Below are 22644 nucleotides of genomic sequence, written 5' to 3' on the forward strand. Positions count from 1 at the left end.
AAATTTAACATGGGTTGAACTCGATGGACATGTCTCTATTCAACCTCATCCACTGTGTAACTATGTAATCCTCTCCCTGTGTTTTCACTGTCTGTTCTGAATTCTGTTACAATAGAAACTTCATTTTATTTACTGTTGTGATGGTATTCACTTTATTTTCATTTATGTTTTTCATATAATGCACCAAAGACCAATTTACATTTTACATCATTAGGCATAGGTTTCTAATAATAGAATATTCGTTATGTATTATGTTTTTTACATAAAGAATCACCAAAGCAACCTTTTATCTTTTCTTTTTTTTCCTTTTGGGTTACCTTTATTCAGGTCAAACAGGCCGTGGGCTTAAAAGGACTGTTTCTGAGAAATCCAAAGCAAGTCTCTCTGGACAGTCATGTTGCTGGACAGCTTCATCGGAAACACTCCATTAGTAGCCACATTTTAAGGCGAACCGCCAGTGCTCCGACTAAGGGCCAGCAAAAAAACAAAAAGGGCTTTCCAGAAATTGCCATTGACTCCAAGGACAACAGCTCTGAAGGAGCTAGTGAAGATAGGGAGACAGACGATTCCTCACTACCCCGCTTTGATACAGAGCCTGAAAGTGCTTCTCCAGCCCTTCCTTGTAGGGATGGTACACACATGGAATTACACAAGAGTTTAAAAGGTAAGCGCCTTAGTTCAGTTAAAAACAAGTGTCACATTCGTATATCTAAAGGTGCAACGTTAAATGAATCCCTTCGAAGGTCCGACAGAGTTTCTCTTCAGGATCATCCGATTGATAAACCAGGTGTATTTGCCCGCTGTGCAATGAATGGTTCAGGTAGGATTGGAATGGCTACAAATTGTATGAAATGTATGATTGGCTCCAAAGAGAGTCCAGACTTAGAATGCAAGTGGGGTGAGAATACAAGCAGACCTATTGTAAGTGATATTCCACCTCATGATCAGTATAGTGGTGTGCCAGGAGAAGAAAGGTTAGAGTTGAAATATTATGGTATCACAGAGCAGCCAAGACGGCAACAAACAGATTTACTAGCACTCAATGACAATGGAAATGCTGCTGATCTACCCAGAAACGCTCAGTCTCTTGTCATCCCGGAAAAGAAAACTGGAGACTCAACATGTCCTGGGATGAAAAGTCATTCTAGACCGAGATGGCAGTGTCAACCTGGTGGCAAGTATGGAAGTACTGTCAATTTGGTCCCTGCCAGCAGTGGTTCAGTATCCTCCAACTCCAGCAGCTTAGAGAGCCTTGGAAGTCCAGAATTATCTATGCATTGGCATGAAATTTCTCAAAGGCAAACGGGCACCCTACAGAGGGAAATGAATGCTTTGTTCGTACAAAAGTTGGAGGAAATTCGAAGTAAATCCCCTATATTCTTTACTGGTAAGACCTGATTTACTTCAAATCATCACCATTTTGGAACCTTCATTACAACATAGAATTACATTAGTTTGTCCATGCTTTGTTCGTTTAGTAGCGGCAACTGTAGCCTGTAGACATTAGTACCATTAAGTCTAGTCATTCATTGTACATTGCATTTTTTATCGTCATTCCCTTGTACTGTGTGTTAACCACATTATGCTGTGATGTTTACTACCAACCAGAGCATTTGAAGTTTGAGATATTAGTCAAAATTAGTATTCGTAAAAATAACTGTTATTCTGTACAGTATTGTATTATTTTTGTTTATTAAAGCGTCCACATATTCTGCAGTGCGGTACAGTGAGGGGCACATAGTTATGTATATTACATAAACAGAATGACATACCAAATAAGAATAAACGAGCACAAACAGATACTGAAGATAATAATAAGGGCCCTGCCCATGAGAGTTTACAATCTAAAGGGAATAAGGGGCAATGTTGGAACAAAAGGTAAAGTGGCTGCTCATTGTGAGTCTGAGTATGCCTTCTGGTGGAGTATGGTCCAGCCGCTCAGCTGATCCCATTAAGGTTTGGGGTGGAGGTATTAGCGTGGAGTTTAATCCAGATGCACAGCTGGTCCTGAAAGTGTTGGAGGGGTGGGGGTGGATAAAATAAGGAAAGGGAAGTTTTCAGGTAGTTTTTAAATGTCCGAATGTGTTTAGGATTATATTTGAGAATGAGGGCTGTGATTTAAAAGGAAGGGGAGGTAGGAAGAGCTTTACAAGTCTGAACTATGGTTTTATGTTTGATGCTAGAGAATATCAGAAGCCAGTGTAGTGATTTGAATAGTGGAGCAGCAGAAGTGGAGTGGTGAGTGATGTAGACCAGGGGTGTGCAAACTTCTTGAGCTGCTCCCCCCTGCCCGGTAGTCACAGCGTTCACGCCCCCCCTCTCCAAGGACTCTGCGTCAAATGATGCAGCGGGTCATGTCATGTGACCCTACTGCATAATTTGACCCACGTTGCCATGGCAACGCATCGCCAGAGAGCAGGTAAGGGAGTTAGAGGCCTCACGCCTCACCCGGCATTTAATTTAAATGCCGTGGGGAAGAACGCGGGGCCTCTGTAACCGCCACGCCCCACCCCCCTACAAATTAGGGGGGCGTGCCGCCCAGTTTGCGCACCGCTGATGTAGACGAGTCTGGCAGCAGCATTTTGGATGGATTGTAGTTGGGACAGGAGGACGAGAGGAATGCCAATAGGATAAGGTTGCAGAGTTGAAGCAGAACAAGATCATCATTGAATTAGGATTTTAGTTGTCATGAGTGGGAAAGGGCGTATTATATCAATATTTCGGAGGTTGAGATGGCAGGACTTAGTGAGGGCGTGAATATGAGAATTGAAGGAGAGGGCAAGATGACCCCTAAGCATAGGGCGTGGGGTGTTGATGTGTGGTATAATTGACGATGAGGGATGTTTGAGTGTAGGGGGTGGCAGTGGAAGAAGGAAAGAGTATTAGTTTTGTTTTGGACATGTTAAGCCGAGATCATAGTATTTAAGTGGCCGGCATATCTACATTTAAATGTCTAACACTTTCATGGCATGAAAAAGAATAGCTAGTCTACCTAGCTATAGACCTCATTATTACTTTTAATTACCCCCCCATCACAAATGTAAGGGATTTTATAACTGCAGTAATAAACTGTATGCTGCACTATTACTATTACTAGTACTGTAAACCAGTGATCCCGTGCATAAATTCTTTATCAATTGGATACCATGTGAGTAACATATGTCTTGTAACCCATGGAACCTGAGGGCAATTGCAGATCAGCCCCCCTACACTGTACTAGGGCCTGGCTACATGTCTGAGTGTGGTGCATACCTGCTGGCAACAGGAGGGCCTGAGTCTCCCGCGAGGGTATGGGGGATGACAGGACCAGGTTTCTGGGGTGGATGCCTTCGTTTCATCTAGTGGTGCAGCGCCTCCACCTCTGGTAAGCCCCAGGAACGCGGGGTGGAATCCTTCCAGAGAGTCCCCCACTTGGGGACGAGAGATTCCAGTCTCACACGGTTAGTCTTTCTTAAAAGCAACAGGTCTTTATTCATCCAGCTGCAGTAACAGCAACAACAGCAGGAGGATCACCAGTCAGGTACAGGGTATCTTCTTCCACTGAGACTGCTCTTCCTCAGGATGGTCTCTTCTTCCCTGCCACCACCCCAGGGCACCCAGGGTGGGGCTAACGCTTCCCTCACCCCCTAAGCAGGGTGAGAGGCATCGGTCCACCTTACTACACTGTAGTTCTACCAGCCCTACTCATAGGCTGCTCCTTCTCCAACTGTACACTAACTGTCACACTGGACCAGCCAGTGCCACACTCACCATTAACTCAGGACTCACTCTAAGACTCAGACTAGACTAACTACTAAATAGGCAGTGCCCTGCTCTTTATGATTTCAGCAGACCCCTCCCCTGTGTCTCTTGCCTTAGACACAGGGTCAGGTGACCTACCTCCACCACTCAGAGCAGTGCTTGAAGTGGGGGAAACCCATGATAACTTCTGGCAGCCTGCCCTTACCAGGGCTTATACCAGAAGGAGGAAAGACAATTTCTTACCAGGGCTACACTATGTTAAGCCGAGATCATAGTATTTAAGTGCCCGGCATATCTACATTTAAATGTCTAACACTTTTATGGCACGAAAATGAGCAGCTAGTCTACCTAGACTTCATTATTACTTTTAATTACCCCCCCCCCATCACAAATATAAGGGATTTTATAACTGCAGTAATAAACTGTATGCTGCACTATTACTAGTACTGTAAACCAGTGATCCCGTGCATAAATTCTTTATCAATTGGATACCATGTAAGTAATATATGTCTCTACATTTCATAGTTGCCCTAATTGGGAAATGCAAAGCACCGAACAATATGGCAGAAAACTAGTCCTATCTGTTACCTGGCGACATTGAGTCTATATATATATATATATATATATATGCAAATATAACTGTATGCTCATCTGCATGTCTCAGGCAGGTCTGCAACCCTGCCTTTCCCCATTATCACCCAGCATACAGCACTTCCACTGCAGCAAGGGATTCTGGGAAATGACATGCAAATGAGCACACAGTGTCACTTTTTTCCTCAATAACCATTTTTAACATGGTTCCCTATAGGCTTAAGCTTGCTGCATGGTCACAGCTTTGAGCACAGCCAGGGTTAAGGTGCATACCCAGAAAACCACCCACAGACAGCTGTTTGTGTGTTTGTGGGTGGTTTTCTGGGTATGCACCTTAACCCTGGCTGTGCTCAAAGCTGTGAACATGCAGCAAGCTTAAGCCTATAGGGAACCATGTTAAAAATGGTTATTGAGGCAAAAAGTGACACTCTGTGCTCATTTGCATGTCATTTCCCAGAATCCCTTGCTGCCGTGGAAGTGCTGTATGCTGGGTGATAATGGGGAAAGGTGATAATGGGGAAAGGCAGGGTTGCAGACCTGCCTGAGACATGCAGATGAGCATACAGTTATATTTGCATATTTGCTTTCCTGTGGAGTGTTTTTATCACTTTTTTTACTCACCATAACTTAACTCAGTATTATGGTTTATATATATATATATATATATATATATATATATATATATATATATATATATATATAAATACACCAATAGGGACCACATAGTATCCACACACACTTTTAGTTGTGCTACAAACTCTCACATTTCCACACCCACCCACACCATTTATATCCCCTCTCACTCCACACACACCTTGTGTAGAGCACTGTTTATACTGTGGGCTCTCCATTCATTTTTATTCACACTGATACACATACACACTCTTTCTTCACTTGCTTTCAGTTACCCTTTGACACCTCCAGCCATAAATCTCATCCACACCGGGCGAAGGACCAGCACAGATAACATTCCAAGAGACACTGTTTTTAAGTAATCCTTGCTTCAGTCATTGTAACATCGCTGGAAGAAGAGATCAGTGTATCTCGAAAGCTCGCACAAATAAAAGCATTTTGTTAGCCACAGAACAGTATCATCTATTTATTTTTTGATTATTGAAGCTCGACTAACACGGTACTGATACCTCTACATACATATATATATATATATATATATATATATATATATATATATATATATATATATATATATATATATATATATATATATATAATGAGCAATATATTTATAGAAAAATTGGTGGATGTCCAACAATCCTATTTACAACCATCCTCCTCTGCACCTTCACATATATTACAAAACTGTACCCCAGAGGGACACAACGACAGCACTAGGCATGTTGAAGGTGATTCTTCATTAATAAGAGCATAAACAAAACCAGTTGCATAAGTGGTAATCTAATTAGAGTCGGAATGCAATTAAAATTAACATTGTGTCACAAGGACACAAGTTGCTAGGTAGCTCTATGTAGAAGTACATTGACTGCGGTGTGAAATATAATATAGCTTTATGCACAGGTTAAATCTTACTGAATATACAGATGCCTAACAAAACTATTTTGTTTTCTGCGTGTTCTTTTGGCACGCAGTGTTTTTTGTATGTGACAAAAATAAGTTTCATGCCAAAAGAGGTTCTTATTTAAGGGTGGTCATTACTCATACTTGCCTGTGGGCTACTTACATGCAAACAATCAACATTTAATCAAGTGTAATCCACATAGTTTTATCTGTAAGCAAGTAATTCAGTGAAAATGTGTAGCATCTGAATTCAGTAAATGGCATCTAGTCTTGGATTCTTATGACACACAAGGTCATTGTGAGATACTGTATGGGAAGTCACTCATTAAACGTGTCTTGGTCGGGACACTATTGCACAGAAACTCCTTTTGATTCTGGACAATAGTTCCCAAGATGGGCACTATTGCCGTTTAATGAATAACCGCCTTAGAATACATTTGAAGAATCTAGTCCTTGTAGTAAACATCCTATTACTAATTTGTGGGTGCACACATCAGTGGTTATTTGATCAGTGGGTCCTTTGGAAGTTTTAGTCTAGTTCAGTGGTATTGTCACTGCTTTTGCACCTAGTTTTAATCGCAGTGTGAACCTTCCTTGTGACCTTGGTTAAATCACTAAATCTCCCTGTGCCTCAGGCACAAAGCATGGTGCCTCATCCAAGTGATGTTGAAACCAGCACTGGACACTCGGATAGTAGTGTAAAGACCTGTTTATTAAACACATAACAAACCCTCAGGGGTGCTTCGGAAATCAACATTAGATTGTAAGCTTTATAGGACAGGGACTATACAGTGTATGTACATTGCTGTTTACACGTCCGCACTATACAAGAAAATATATTTAATACAGTTTACTGTAATTGAACAATAAGGAAATAAAACACTGCAAATAAATGCCACATTGAGGTACATAATTCAACTCCATAAAACGAAAGTGAGTAGAAGATTAATAGTTTAAGTACATATACTTGCAAGAAGTGCAGGTCTATATAATCTGTACCAATACATGTAACTTGATTACTGAGAACAAGAAAAGTATGTAAATGAATTTCAATAACTACAAAGTTCTTGTTTGCCATTGGCTGGATGTACATGTTTTAGGGAGCAAGGATCCTGTCACTGTATGGTCCAATGTTGGTTATCCCTAGTATAAGCACAACATGGAGAAAATAAATACTCCCGAACATAAACTGAGCCACATCCAAAAATTGGTTTCTAGCGATATGTAAAGCTGTACAACATTTTGCCAAACCTCAAAAGATTAATGTCACAAAATTAGACCGACATTGAGCGAAACATGGCGTGTACCCCATTTATACTCCCAGCAAGCGGACCGAGCAATTTGAGAGATTTTCACAAATGAGCCTATTAAACGAGTGTGCAATGCACGTAGACTTAATGATTACTGAATCGCTGGCAAAGTCTGACCGTCATGTCGTTTTAAACAACTCAAAGGGACATACTCGCACATCTCTATTTCTCTGCATAATCTGTTATAGGAGTACATTTTATAAACACTTTAATATATGTTGTTAAAATGTAGCAACATGACTACTGAGTCACTCAATGATCAAACTTGCTATAATTTGTAAATTGAGTGAATGGATTTACAAACATATAATTAATCTCTGATCGATAAGCCATAATATGAACCGTAATTGGGTTAACATTTCAATACTAAAGTGGCTGTTCTAGCATTTTCCCCAAACAAGCTCTACTTGTTTTGCACTTCAGAATTAGGTGGGCATATAAAGGACCCCGATTTTCAGCCAATCATAATAATCCATTCTGTATTGTATTATTGAAGAAAAGAAACACAAGTCATTGGCTATATTTCATTTAACATTCTCTGATCTTTCTATTATGTCTTACAGCATATTTGTGTGTGTGTGTGTGTCAGTTTTCACTGTGGTCACACCATGGGTTAAAAAGTACAAAAGTTGTATAAATATGTGCTACTTGTATACCATCTCCCACCACTGTTATTTGTTTTAATCTGCGATGAAGATGTAAAATGAAAATACTTAGTTATCTTATATACAATCACCGTACATCTGCAGTTTCCTGTATTTTCTGCGCATTTTCTGTTTGAGCCACATTCACTCTTGGAGTGAAACAAAATTGGCCACTGGACAAAATGTTTAAAAAAAATAAAAATAAATAAAGATTGCTCTGGTTGGACATCACATGACAAAATGTATTAAAATGTATGTTTATGTTCTTCCCGTTCAACTTTCCTTTCTCGATTCCTTCCCTAACTAACTGCTCTCCTCTGTTCGGTCTCTTCACTTGTACTTTCTCTGTCTCTCTAGTTAAAGACTGAAAGGACAAGCGAGTTAAGGTAACTGCCTATATAACTGTGCTGCCGCTCATGGAAAGGAGTATGTGTTGTGTTTTAATATCCCTGCATACCTCTCAATCATCGAACCTAGTAACTGCGGTAAACTGGAAAGAGTGGGTCCTCCATAATCCGCTTTAAGAAATTGAATGTGAAGGGCCCCATGACATATATGGCTGAAATTCAGCTCTTAAAATCTCAAAAACATGGGAATGGATGCTGCTTTAATATCATCTTAACTATATATTGGGTATGCCTGAGAGGTACTGTATCTCCTCTGAAGTTCCTTTTCTTGTTTTCCAATAATGAACCCTGCTATTGAATATTCTTTGCAAGGCTAACTCGGTGTGTGGGAATGATGTGGTCAGCATTGCATTTGTGGCATGCGGTTTTGTGTATTCAGCTGACCTTGTATTTGTGGCATGCTTTTTGTGTATTCAGTTGACCTTGCATCAATTCTCTTAGTAGAGAACTAAGACCAAATAAAATAAAAATAACTTGGTGGCTTTTTAATGCATTATTTTATGTGGCAAAAATAGCACTATTACAGTACAATGGTACCTCCAGTATAAATACATACATTATATTTTAAAACCTTTTAGAAAGAAACCACCATCTTTAAATATTTGCTTTTGCTGCATTGGATTTTAAAAGATCACATGACATTAACTGCCTTTTAACTCTGGATGTGGGTTTACAACCAATAATTGTCAATTAAGAGGCAAGGCACGTTTGAAACAAGTCCTGAAATGAATTTCTCCAGAATTATGGCATGTGATAACTAGTAGACCAATACTATGGGAAATTGTTACCCCATTAGGGAGGAAGGGATGAAGAAGAACAAAATTATTCTATAGATGTTTATTTCACTTTTCAAAATACATTTAGAATGATCATGAAAATGAGAATATCTAACATTATATTTATAAGTGTACACACACACACACACACACACACACACACACACACACACACACACACACACACACACACACACACACACACACACGTGTATATGTATACATGTATATATGGTACAGGGCTTGTGGTTTGAAGTGTTCACTGGTATTGTATGTCTTAATGTAGCGCCATTAATGTACATAGCGCTTCACAGTAGTAATACGAGACAATCATATAAATAACAAATAATGGGAATAAGTGCTTCAGACATAAAAGTAACATTTAGGAAGAGGAGTCCCTGCTCCGAGAAGCTTACAATCTAATTGGTAGGTAGGAAGAACGTATAGAGGCAGTGGAAGGGCATTCTGGTAAGTGTGTCTGCTGGGGGCCAAGCTTGATGTATCATGCGTATAGTATTGGCCACGGTCTACTCATATGCCTCTTTAAGCAAGTGTTTCTTAAGGTGGGTCTTAAAGGTGGATAGAGAGGGTGCTAGTCGGGTATTGAGGGGAAGGGCATTTCAGAGGTGCAGGGCAGTCAGTGAGAAAGGTTTAAGGCGGGAGACGGTTTTAGGTACAAAGGGGGTAGAGAGAAGACATCCTTGAGAAGAACGTTGGGATGGTGCATAGCGAGAAATTAGGGATGAGATGTAAGGAGGTGCAGAAGAGTGTAAAGCTTTAAAAGTGAGGAGGAGAATTGAGTGTGTGATACGGGATTTGATAGGAAGCCAGGAGAGGGGTTTCAGCAGGGGACACACTGAGACAGATTTAGGAAAGAGTGGAGTGATTCTGGCAGCAGCGTTTAGGATAGATTGTAGGGGAGACAGGTGAGAGGCAGGAAGGCCGGACAGCAGGAGGTTACAGTAGTCGAGAGGGGAGAGAATGAGGGCCTGAGTCAGAGTTTTAGCAGTCGAGCAACAGAGGTAAGGGCGTATCTTTGTAATATTGCGGAGGTAAAAGCGTCGGGTTTTAGAAACGTTTTGAATGTGAGAGGAGTCGAGTATGACCCCTAGGCAGCGTGCTTGGGCTACTGGTGAATGCCCATACTTCCATGTGGAAGTAGGGTCCGCATAGAGGTGATATTTAAACCCAAGAGATGTGATTAGGTCATCTAGAGTAAGTGTGTACAGAGAAAAGTGAAGAGGTCCCAGGACAGAGCCCTGGGGTACCCCCACAGAGAGATCGATGGAGGAGGTGTTAGCAGAAGACACACTGAAAGTATGATGGGAGAGGTAGGAGGAGATCCAGGATAGAGCTTTGTTACAAATACCAAAAGTATGGAGAATGTGAAGGAGAAGAGGGTGGTCCACAGTGTCAAATGCTGCAGAGAGGTCGAGTAATATGAGCAGGAGCATATGGAGCTCATTAGTAATTTTAGTGACGGCTGTTTCAGTGCAGTGAGCAGTGCGGGGAAGCCAGATTGTAGAAGGTCTTGGAGAGATTAGGTGTTGAGAAGCCTACAAGCGAGAGAATACAAAACGTTCAAGGTGTTTCGAGGCAAAAGTTCGATAGTTAGAAAGACAGGTAGGGTCAAGCTTGCTTTTTTTGAATAATGGTATAACTATTGCATGCTTGGAGGATGGAAAGGTACCAGAGTAGATATAGGAGTTAAAAATGTGTGTGAGCGTAGGGATTATAGTTTGAGCAAGAGGTTTTAGGAGATGGGAGGGAATGGGGTCAAGAGGGCAAGTGATAGAGGGAGAAGAGTAGATCAACAGTGACACATCCTCCTCTGAGACAATGGAAAAAGAGTCAAGGAAGGCAGGAGGAGAGCTAGGAAGTGGTGTAGGATGGGATGAGGAAACGTAGGGGATGTTCTGATGTATGGATTCCACCTTTTCCTTAAAATAGTCAGCAAAGTCCTGAGGTGAGATGGAGGAAGAAGAAGAGGTAGCTGAGGGTGGTTTGAGTAGAGTCAAAGACAGAGAAGAGTCGGTGTGGTTTAGACTTGTGCGTGTTGATTAATGAAGAAAAGTAGGTTTGTTTAGCTTGAGAGAGGGCAGAGTTAAAACAAGATAGCATAAATTTGTAGTGAAGGAAGTCTGCGATAGTGTGAGACTTTCTCCAGAGGCGTTCAGAGGAATGAGTGGAGGAACGCAGCATGCACATGTGGGAATTTATCCAGGGTCTGGAGTTAGGAGGGCGAAGATGACCGAGAAAAAGCCCGGCATGTAGATCAAGAGAGGAGGATAAGGCAGAGTTTTAGTTCCTGCCCAGGTTGTCAGGGTCTGTAGCAGAACAGAGAGTAGAGGGAGGAGCATAGAGTGGAATCAAAGGCTGGTACAGTAGGTTAATAGAGCGCAGGTTTTGCAGAACCGAGGGGGAGGTGGAGAAGGGGAGAAGCACGAGAGAGAGAATAAGATGAGGTGATGGTCAGAGAGAGGAAAGGGGGAAATGTAGAAATCGGAGAGAATTTTTTTTAGTGAAAACCAGGTCTAGGTACAGTAGTGGCCATCCTTGTGGGTGCTGGCTGCAGTCCACTGTTGAAGGCCAAAATAAGAGGTTAGAGAGAGAAAGTGGGAAGCCCAAGGGGGGAGAGAGGTCATCAATGTGGCAGTTGAAGTCCCCAAGCAGAAGAACAGGAGAGTCTGAGGAGAGAAAGAAAGAGAGGTTTCAAAGTGAGAGAGAAAGGCAGAAGGGGGGTGAGTAGAGGTAAGTGGGTGATAGATGACCGCCACGTGGACAGGGAGAGGAGAGAAGATCTGGACAGTGTGAGCCTCAAAGGAGGGAAAAGCCAAGAGAGGGAGGAATAGGAAAGGTATGGTAATGGCAGAGAGAGTAGAGTAGCCCCACGCCTCCACCCCTGCAATCAGGGCGCGGAGTGTGGGAGAAAGAAAGGCCACCATGAGAGGGGGCAGATCCAGACTGAGTGAGCCAGGTCTCAGTTATAGCAAATAGGCACAGAGAGTGAGAGAGAAAGAAGTCATGCACAGAGAGGAACTTGTTAGAAAGGGAGCAAGAAGAAAGGGAGAGAGGAGGGAGGATGGCAGGGGTTGGGTATGAGGTTGGAGGGGTTGACACCATAAGGAGTAAAAGTTTTATTTGGCAGGCAAGGACGAGAGCATGTAGGAATAAGGCAGGGACCAAAATTGGGAGAGATATCCCCAGAGGAGAAGCATGGATAGAAAGAGAATATGCGAGAATGATTTGAGGGGTGTAATTTAGTGCAGAGGATATAGCTGTGTAGTGTCAGAGGGCGCACGTAAGAAAGTTGTTCATGTGAACTAAGAAGTGGCGAAGGACGGAGAGATGGAGATATATGAATAGAGTTAGACATAATGAGGCTGGTAGAAAAAAGTGCATAATTTGAAAAGAAGTGAGGTCATAGCAAATATAAATAGCAGAGGTGGCATCACAGCAATAGTAAAGTGCTGAGATGTGCAGTCTGGAGTAGATAATATCTTCCTTTCCAGCGTAGATCACATAGATATACGTGTGTGTGTGTGTTTATATGTATATATGTGTGTGTGTGTGTGTGTACACACACACACACACACACACACACACACATATATGTGTGTGTGTATACACACACAAATAATTGCTATACGGTGGAGGTTTCTTGTAGCCTTTTTCACCCACCATAACTTAGTGTGTATGGTAAATCCTACTGCCTAGAAATTGCAACGCCAATACAACCAACCTCACACTAATGATACCCATTAAGGTTGAAACATGTCTGCGAATGGTTTCTCTGGCTTTGCATCTGATTCTCATGCTGTGCTTAAAAGCTGTGTTAACAGCGAGCCTTAGCTTATAAGGGTTCCAGGTAAAAATGGATTTTGGGCAAAAGGTGACAAGGTGTGCTCATTTGCATGTCATTTCCCAGAATCTCTTGCTGCAATGGAAGCACTATGATAGGTGATAATGATGAAAGCAGGGTGGCAGACCTGTCTAAGACATGTGAATGTGCTCACAAGTGATCTTTTTATTTGATATATATATATATATATATATATACTGTATAGAGATAGATATACTGTATATAGATATATATTGTACATATAGATATACTGTGTGTGTACTGTACACGGTCTGTACATAGGTAGGTACCATCCATTCAGTAGGTATGTACCATATGTATATATGTACTGTATGTATGTATTTACGTACGTACCGTATGTATGTTCCGGTCTGTACGTAGGTATGTACCGTCCGTGCAGTAGGTAGGTACCATTGGTATGTACGTACCGTAGGTATATATGTGCGTACCGTATGTATGTATGTACGTATGTATATATGTACGTACCGTATGTATATACTGTATGTACCATATGTACGTGCATTTATTTAGTTTTGTACATGAATCCATTTAAATATGATTTGTGATATAACAAATATGCAATTCATTAGGGAAATGCCAAGGTGTTTAGGATTCGAATTCGGACATGCATATCACTGTTATCAATGAGGATGAAATGTTTTTGCAGTTTTTTGTTCAGTTTACTGATGAGTCATGAAGGATCCTGCAACAAAGTTTTTCAAATGTGCTGTAAACTTATCCTACAGTGAACTGTAATTCTCTCAATTTAAGAAAATAGTGTTTCTCCTTTGGTTAAGACTATAGAAATAAAAGCAATGTGTTTGCATATACATGATGATTGTTCTTACATTGCCTTTTCTTCCTTTTCAGATACCAGACAATTCTCGGTTTACAGGTCGGTCTCTTCTCTGTGCAGTCTTGAGACCATTACAGAAGAGCCGCCCTTTGCCAAGGAAAACCTTTTTAATGGTCCAAAATTTCTCCAGCCCATTGCCCTTCTCAGAAAAGAAGAAAGTATGTGTGATCAACCCAAGGAATCTCAATCTGAATGTAGTAGCCCAGCTGGTTATTCTGAAAATGTATACCGATCAAACAAATTGAACACTGACCCTACTGTAGTTAGGGTTGTTGCTATGGCCAATGGTCCACTTCCAGGAAATGGAAAAATTATTCCGGGAAGATATTTCAAAGACAAGAATGGAAATGTGCTCCCTTTTATCAATGGAAAAAGTGAAAGCACTGTTTCATTAAATTCTAATAAAATAAAGCCAGGAATGTCTTTACTAGCTGATGTTTCAAGAAATTGCACTGAACATTGTCGCGTAAAAGGGAATCAAGCTGATTGGGTGTTATTTCATACTAGTAATACCTCTGAGGCAAATAATGTAATTTATCCTAAGATCCCAGAACAGCAAAATAATCTGAAAATGAACACGAGGCTTTCTTTAGTTTCTCCTGTTCCTCAAAGACCACAGTTCAGCAGGCTTCTTCAGCAATCTTCCATGGCTCATGCTGGCCCACCTGCACTTGTGAGGAGAACAAAGAGTGAAGGCCAAGTAATGTCAGACCGTTCAGCCTTAAATTCAAATTCTAAATGTCAGTCACCTGTGGCTGAAGTGTATTCTGATGCCACAGTCAACGACCGAATATGGAGCAAATTAGAGCCTAACAGTCATAGGGACAGCATGTCTTCGTCTTCCAGCAAGTCATCCAATGACACAGTGATTGATCTGTCTTTGCCCAATTTAGCTCAGAAAAGTTTGCTTGATCTTGACCTCTCTGATAACTTTGAAAGCATACATTTAAAAAATAACATGCGTCCACGATCGGCAACTGCTTCAACAAGGGAAATATCATTAGGTGTAACCAAAAGCAAATCTATCCCTAATTTAAGATCTAATCACCAAGCAATCGATGAGCTCTGTTCCAGACCTTTGGCCAGAGGTTCGGATGAACCATTGCCACCTTTACCACGTAGGAACACCTGGAATAGACTATATGTAGACAGTCTCAAACAGACCACTGTGAAGTCCAACTCAGATAATAAACCATCAGCCGACCATTCAATGTCCAAAAGTCTTGGGGACTTAACTTCAGATGATATTTCATGCAATTTTGAAAGCAAGTATAGGAGTATAAGCAGGAGCTTTATTACTAGATCGATGAGAGCACAGAGGAGACCAGCCAGTATGAGGGCTTCCAATAAGCCTGCAGATTCATTGACCGAGCAACTGAAAAAGCTAACCAGTTTTCAGAAAGATGATGATATAACTTCACCCACTGATTTTGAACCTGTTCAGTGTGAGGATGATGGCATGGGCCTCCTTCGAAGAACATCTTCTAGAAGTCAGAGCAGAGTTAGATACATTGCAAACAGAGCAAAGCAGGCTCAAGAAAGGCAAAGACTTCAAAATTTGTGTCGGGTAAATGGTAATTCAATAGAAGAAAGAGGGAATCCAGAAGGAGCCTGTGCAATAACCAAAGGGATTTGTATGGATTCTTTTTCACCCACACAGTTTACATCTGAATCTTTGGACAGATTTGGACCATAACACACACAGTGCTGTGACGAGCTGAACAAACGTAGCATTTTTATTGATGTAAACAGTGTATATGATAAAGTTGTCCATGCAAGATATACCTCGAGGGAAGAAAAAAAAACACAAAATATAATTTTATGTTGAAACTGTACTGGACATCGAAAATTCTATAGCACTTAAAGTATTGTATATATTTTTGGAATCGGTAGGTTTACATTGGGTCTGCAATCATCTAGAAATCTGTATTGCTTTTAGTTTTTTTGGCGTAAATGTTGATACTAACCACCCATCCCTTGAGATCTGGCATTTGCTTGAGTGCTACCCCTCACTGAGATTAGCACTGTAGGACATTTATGCTTCCAGTTACTGTATTCTAGCTTTTCCTCCCATGGCTTGTAAAATATGTGATATTTTAAATTTCTGTTGTACATAGCACCTTTAAAGTACAAATTTATTTTTTGCACTGCCATACAAGATTGTCAATATATGGTATGTTTTAAAACATTTTAAATCTTTATAATGTATTATGGCTGTAAAACAATACTTTTTGTTTAACTTTTTTTTTCCTCCAGGTTTTAGATTTTCAATATTTCATTTATAATATGTTATGCTATATGTACATTTTAGTTAAGTAAAAAGGGGGGAAAAGAAAGTAGTTTTTTTTTTTTTTAAATCCCATAGACTATATTATGTTGAGGGGGGGGGGGTTGTGTTTGTTTATATAATTCTCTGTATATTGAGACATTTTAACAATCAATTTGTAAGCCACCTAACTATTAAATAAAAAGTATTTAACCATACAGTATCCCTTTCTGGGTTAATTAATAGAAAAACATGGCTTTGGGTACATATATATTTGTATACCATTAAAAAAAAATACATATACTAGAGAAAAAAAAATGTATTTAATTACTTGTTATTGGTGTTTAAAGACCAGGTAATATTGTGTTTGCAGTTTTTTTTTTAAAGATATATATTGCAATACCTTTCATTGTACACCAGAGTTCTTCAAAGATAACCAATACACACGAAGATCTGAGATTTTGAAAGCTCTGCACACTGTATTTTCATCTATGGTGAACTTGTATGATCGTCCTTCGATATCACAGGCAACAAATAAACTATACTTCTCCAGAACCAATATGGCTTCTAGAGCATTGAATTTCAGTTTTAATGTTGGGTCACCACAGTTTCACATGGCTTTGTGTATCTCAACTATTCACCATAGTGAGGATAGAGGCTGCCTAATCACATATAGTATACAGTATAACCACCTAATATACAAATACATATTTATTGCAAATACAATAAATATGCTTATGTGTACTTTGAGACCATGGAAAGCAAGATGCTATTTGCAAATTGTAAGAAGCTGGTATATAAAGAATATTATTGAGTGCAATTCGTTTGAGTGGAGAGAAAATAATTGTCACATTCAAAAATAAAACCTCCTGCAAAAAAAAGTGAAATAAATACTTTAAAAATGTATTAATAACCAGTTGTGAGATACAGAGAATCTCCGCTACTCTGGGCGAACGTTTCTATGGTAACCGTAACCACAGTGATTTAGACTCCTCAAGACTGCACAAGCCTCTGAGAGCTGAGTGACCGAGTGTCCCTTTTTGTCTGTGGCACAAAAGGTGCTTTCATTTATATTCATGCAAGTACTTTAACCTTCGCATCGTTTAATTATGGGCCAAAAGAACTTGGACAGTCCGTTTAGCTTCTTATTTTGCTATAAATGTGAGGATCTCATTCAGTCATATTTATTATAAAAATACAACACTTGTCTCATTTTTAAACCTACAGTATATATGGCTAAGATGAGTTTTTTTGTGGGGGTCAGTCTAGTCCTTACATCATTAATTTCTATCTGGTGATTTGAAAGGCTTACCTGTAATATGTGGAGTTTCCCTGGTGTGTATAGGTATTTCAGCTGGTAAATTCAAATATTACTGTAAAGCAGCACATCCACAGTAATAAGGAAATGTTTAGAGAAAGATGTTGAATAGCCAGACAGGGTATTCTTGTGGTTACATCTGGACAAAACCCTTCTGGCCTAATAGTTCAAATAATGCATGGTGCCAGACCTGTATGTACAGTATATGCACAGTACAAAACGGTAACTACATAACATATTAAAACAAACATAAGGCATTAGCAATTACATTTTGGAAAGAAATGGCGTAATGTTCACCTTCCGTAAAAGTTTAATAGTCCACTGCCTCGGGTGTACTGGCCAACGTGTAAAATCTCCAATCATGAAAATGTATTAGTAAGGGAGTTGAGATCTGTTAATCTTTCATTGCCCTCGGTTGAGAGAACATTGGTCGGGGGTGTAAGGAATAAAAAATAGTAATGGACATGGCAATTTCATGTTAAATATTAGGCAATATTCCTTTATAGAAAAGAGCTAGAGTTGATCAATATCGTCCTGAAGTAAGTGTTGCATTTGTAGTCCCAAGCATGGACCATATCCAAGCTACTTGGAAAGCATAAAATCAGGTGTGAGGGTGTGAGGGGGTTTTGGGGATAACAAAAATGTAACCAAGAACACATTAACATGTATTGTAGGAAAAGTGCATTCATGTTTTCTGGAAATGCAGTGATTGTCCCTAAAATCTAGTCTGTCTGCCAGATGGAATTCCATAAGGAGATGGCTGGGAAACACTGATTTTGTGAGACTGTTTTCACACTTGCTCAATACAAAAGAAAAACATGTAAAACGTAGCTGAATGGTACAAGGCATGTACCATGCTGACTTTGCTGACGGTCACAATCTCTATTTCGTGGATCACGTCTATTTTCTCACTCTTTAAGATCAAGCCTTGCCTCACTTGTGTCATTGGCTTTTCTACAAGCAAGGATGCAATTGCTTATACACAGTGGTTGGTATTAAAATGCAGAGCACAAAGAACAAACATGGAACATACAGTGTCATCGAATGTTGATATTTGTAGTTGCCTAGCCAAATGATAGCTCTATTTAACAAGATAACTAGAGGGACAGTTGGATTTTCTCGGGGAACACCAATCGGCACTGGGGCTACAGAAATATAATGTGAAAAATGTGTTGACATGCATATATAGACCCACCTATATATTTGTTGATTTCAATAGACTTGTTCTCTATCTTTTCAAAAATGTATTCAGTCATAAAACACGACCAGGGATTGGCGGCTGTTCGTCATTACTTAGAGGGTCCAGGTAGTAATTAATTTAATTTAATACCACATTTATTTTGGATGCTACTGCACCGACACACTTTATTCGAGCAAATACCCAGTATGTACCTGGCAGATACCTGGAATGCGCCGCTCCTCACCTCTGACAAGCCCCGTTGCGTTTGCCTTCCCAGCCTGGGTTCATGCCTGGCTGATGGGCGGCTGATCTGTTAAATGATAATGATTAGGATTTAATAGGCTGCAATGCTTCGCGTGTCTACCAGATGGCATAAATTCATGAATTGTAATGCAGTATAAATATATATACTGTGCAGTATTGCAGCCAGCGGGAATAAAATGCTTCAATCCCTGCCTGGAAAATACCTCAATGCACTCGGGCAGAAAACAGTCACAAACCTCAATACACCCGGGTATACCTGAATTCGTGGGACTAGCCGAGCTCGAATAAAGTGTGTCGCCAGTGTATATGGTTTCTACTCTCCCACAATTACTTTCTTTTTGATAATGAGTTTTATTTACAATTACAAGGCACAGCTATGGGCACTAGTTTTGCACCTTTTTATTTAAATTTGTTTATAGGGTGGTGGGTATCGAGGTTTATTTTCGGTAGTCTTAATCCTTTTAGAAAACACATCACTTTTTATAAACGTTTCATTGATGATTTGATTATGGTTTGTGATGGTGATTTTGTGACACTTTATGCGTTTTTTTATTTTATTAATCAAAATCCTTAACTTAAAATTTACTCACAATATTCACCATCATCATATACACTACTTGGACCTTCTACTTTATATTGACATGAATAAGGACATCCAAACGGATGTCTTTAAAAAACAAAATTCTAGAAACATGCTTTTAAAAGCAGAGAGCTGCGATCGCTGGTCAGTCATTAAGGGCATTCCCAAGTGTCAATTCCTCAGACTGAGGAGAAGTTGTTCCACTCTAGACTATTTCATACTTCAGTCTGAGAAGTTGACCCAATGTTTCCTACAGGGGGATACAAACATGAAGCTTTCCAACAAGCTTTTGAGGAGGTGTCTTCTATAGATAGACAATCCTTGTTTCATCCAATAGATGGGACCTCACAAATGGGTCAAGTAGATGAGAGAAGTACCAGTAATAAAAAGAAAAAATACACCAACAAAAATAAATACAGGAAATCTTCCAATGTCAGAAATAAGACAGGAGCAGGAGAATACATCTTCGGACATGAATGACATTCCTATGTTTATAACACAATTTAATAAACACAGTTATCAAGTTCAACATTGGGATCTTTTGCAAATGGATCATAGTCTAAAGAATTTTGTTGATAAGGGACCACACTTTGTCTTTAGACGAGCCAATACAATTGCTACTGCTGTGTCCCCTAGCATTGTTACTACTCCCATAGTCTCTACTCAGACATTTATTACCAAGGGTTCTTTTAGATGCAGGGGTTGTTAGATTTGTCATTTGATGACACCATCCTCTTGTTTTGCGGGCTCTAATTCAAATAAAACATTTCTAATTAAATGTTATATTCATTGTGATACACAATTTGTTATATATTTACTAACCTGTGGATGCGGATTGAACTACATAGGACGAACAACTAGAGCTCTCAAGACAAGAGTGATGGAACATCTGAGGCTAATCAAGAAACAAGACTGTTCACACCCCGTGTCAAAACATTTTATGGAATGTAAATTTGGGGGTGCAAGAAATCGAACGGTTAAGGGCATTGAGAAGGTTATATTAAAGGAACAAGGAGGTAACAAACTTAATCTTTTGGACCGCAGGGAGGCTTATTGGATATTCATGTTGAGGACCCGCTCTCCCTGTAGTCTAAATATTGAGTGGAACCTTCGCCATTTCTTGAACTGATATGTGGCATCTCTGGACTATTGGGGAGTATTGAATCATTCATGTATATCTTATTTAATGTGTAATTATAACATTAGTTCTAGTTACTTTGCTAGTCCATATAGCTCTCTTTTTTTTCTCTCCATTTTCCATTCCCCCTTCCCCTTTTTTTCCCCTCCCACCCCCTTCCCTCCCTCCTTTTCCCAATGATTAATTATTAAATGGCTAAAATTCCTAGAACTATACAGCCATTATTAGAGCTTTCCTTAAAGATGAGGTCTTCAACAAATTGAGCCTTATAAAAGATTTATTATTAATATAAAGGTTTTTTTCATACAATTTAACTATTCATAAGATAATGATAAAATATACAATCATATATTAGCTGGTTCTCTGTAAATACATTATAGGTCAACTGGAGGAGGTGTCTTACACATACAGTAGAACTATATTATATATAAAAGAATTCTACATTTGTTTTTAATTGATATCGTTGTGAAATCATTTTCACCCTTTTCTCATATGTTTGAAATTATTTTTTTTTAGTAAGTCTATTTTTGAGTTAGGATGATTTGTTATTACATATATTTGTTTCTGCTTATGTGGTGTTGGTTATGTGCTACGGGACCCCATAAAACTGGTTATAAGAGGATTACTACTTGTTTGAATTCTGTGTTTCTCCTATGCCCTGTTTCCCAATGTGTCTTCTATGGAGGGTACAGTAGGTTTGTAATATATCTACCCCTTTGGATTTGTGAAAGCTGCATTAGACATGGATGGGAAGATGGAGTTTATTGTGTAGTTCATTGTCTGCTACTTTTGTCTTTTTGTACTAGCGCTGATGTCACTGGGGGCGGTGAGGGAGCAGTGCCTTGCTTGATTCAGCTTGTAGGACATGCACACGCCTACAGTAGCGTGGTGCATCTATCCCATCTCGCCTGAGGAGAGGGGGCGTGGTTTCTTCTACCTCCAGTAGCCAGGAGAGGGTTGGCATTGACATCATTGGCGGCGGTGCTCTGACGGGAGATCGTGGTGTCACATGGACACGAGCATGCACGCGCCCGTAATGACGTCAATCACACCCGTTTTTTGGGCGCTAAATTGGGTTGACGAAACTTTTATTCTTACAGTATATAGGGGGGTCCCTAGTGCACAATATCATACTGCTTGATAAAGCACCATGTTGTGTGAAACGCATAGGAGGGTTCACACCTCCTTTTTCTAATTTTGGTTAGACAATAAAAAAATTTAATTTTTTTACCACCTGTCTCCCTGGGCAGTGCGCTGCTTTGTGCATTTTTTTTGCATTTCTTGTTGCTATCTTTTCAACCACATGGTTTTCAGCAATACAGTGGATATTGTCAAAATAAGATCAATCTACTGTTACAGCTCACAGACGGAGCAAAATACTGAATTTCCAATTTCACTGCTGGAACGTAAAGGTCACCATGGATATCAAAGGAATGAAACGTCCTAACATTATTTATCTGAATGAGAAAATATACTATTGCACAGGCTATCCCAAGGGATGGGAAGAAGTAACACACATGCTATCAATGTTGTAAGGCACATTACCTCTCTTATGTAGTGAGATGTCTCCTTAGAGAGAACTGTGAAGATGCATGGTGTGAGACCTCCGATTTGGATGAATCAGTGCTTTAAAGTAAAATTCAACTGCACTGAAAAATAGATTGGGCTCCCCATATTTCTGTTAAATAACCCTGTCCACATTCATGAATACATTAAAGCCTAAATCACTGCATTTCCTATTTTATTGTTCAGTCGATAGCTGTTCAATCTATGTAAACACACAAAACAACAAGAAGGCTAATGGTTATATCAATTAGTAATCACTGGATCCTGTCCGTGACCTCATTCTAATTACGAAGTTCTATCAATCAGAATGTAATTTGTTTGCGGTACAATTATTGTATTAAAATTAGTTCTAGCACATCTGCCTCATGCAACTTCCAATTATGGTGTAGCATGTACAGTAACATAAAATGTCTACATGCTGAAATCATACAAACCCATGGTTTTGAATCAATGACAGACGAGGAGGGAAGGGGGGGAGGGGCAGTTGCACAATTTCACCTGAGTAAGCATGCCATGGGTTACAATAATGGCTACATCTGTAGATGCACATACGCATCACCAATGTGCACGTTTTTGTGAATTACGTCTATATTGCGAGCTGGGTTACGG

The 22644-nt window shown here is 39.8% G+C and overlaps 1 protein-coding gene across 10 annotated transcripts in view; it reads left to right on the plus strand.

Annotated features, from left to right (window-relative positions):
* The window catches only part of PLCH2 (phospholipase C eta 2), a 498290-nt gene extending 482085 nt beyond the window's left edge, over positions 1-16205 (plus strand). For 8 of the 10 annotated variants that reach the window (XM_075604867.1, XM_075604874.1, XM_075604869.1 and 5 more), the window contains 2 exons: positions 328-664; positions 13738-16205. In XM_075604867.1, the coding sequence (XP_075460982.1) occupies positions 328-664; positions 13738-15419 (2019 nt within the window). In that variant the 3' untranslated portion in view covers positions 15420-16205. Of the gene's footprint in view, positions 1-327; positions 1388-8179; positions 8209-13737 lie in introns of all 10 variants that reach the window. The other 2 variants (XM_075604875.1, XM_075604876.1) reach the window with 2 other exon arrangements.
* Positions 16206-22644: the final 6439 nt, after the last annotated feature.

Source organism: Ascaphus truei, chromosome 6, assembly GCF_040206685.1.
Source record: "Ascaphus truei isolate aAscTru1 chromosome 6, aAscTru1.hap1, whole genome shotgun sequence".
Taxonomy (NCBI): Eukaryota; Metazoa; Chordata; class Amphibia; order Anura; family Ascaphidae; genus Ascaphus; species Ascaphus truei.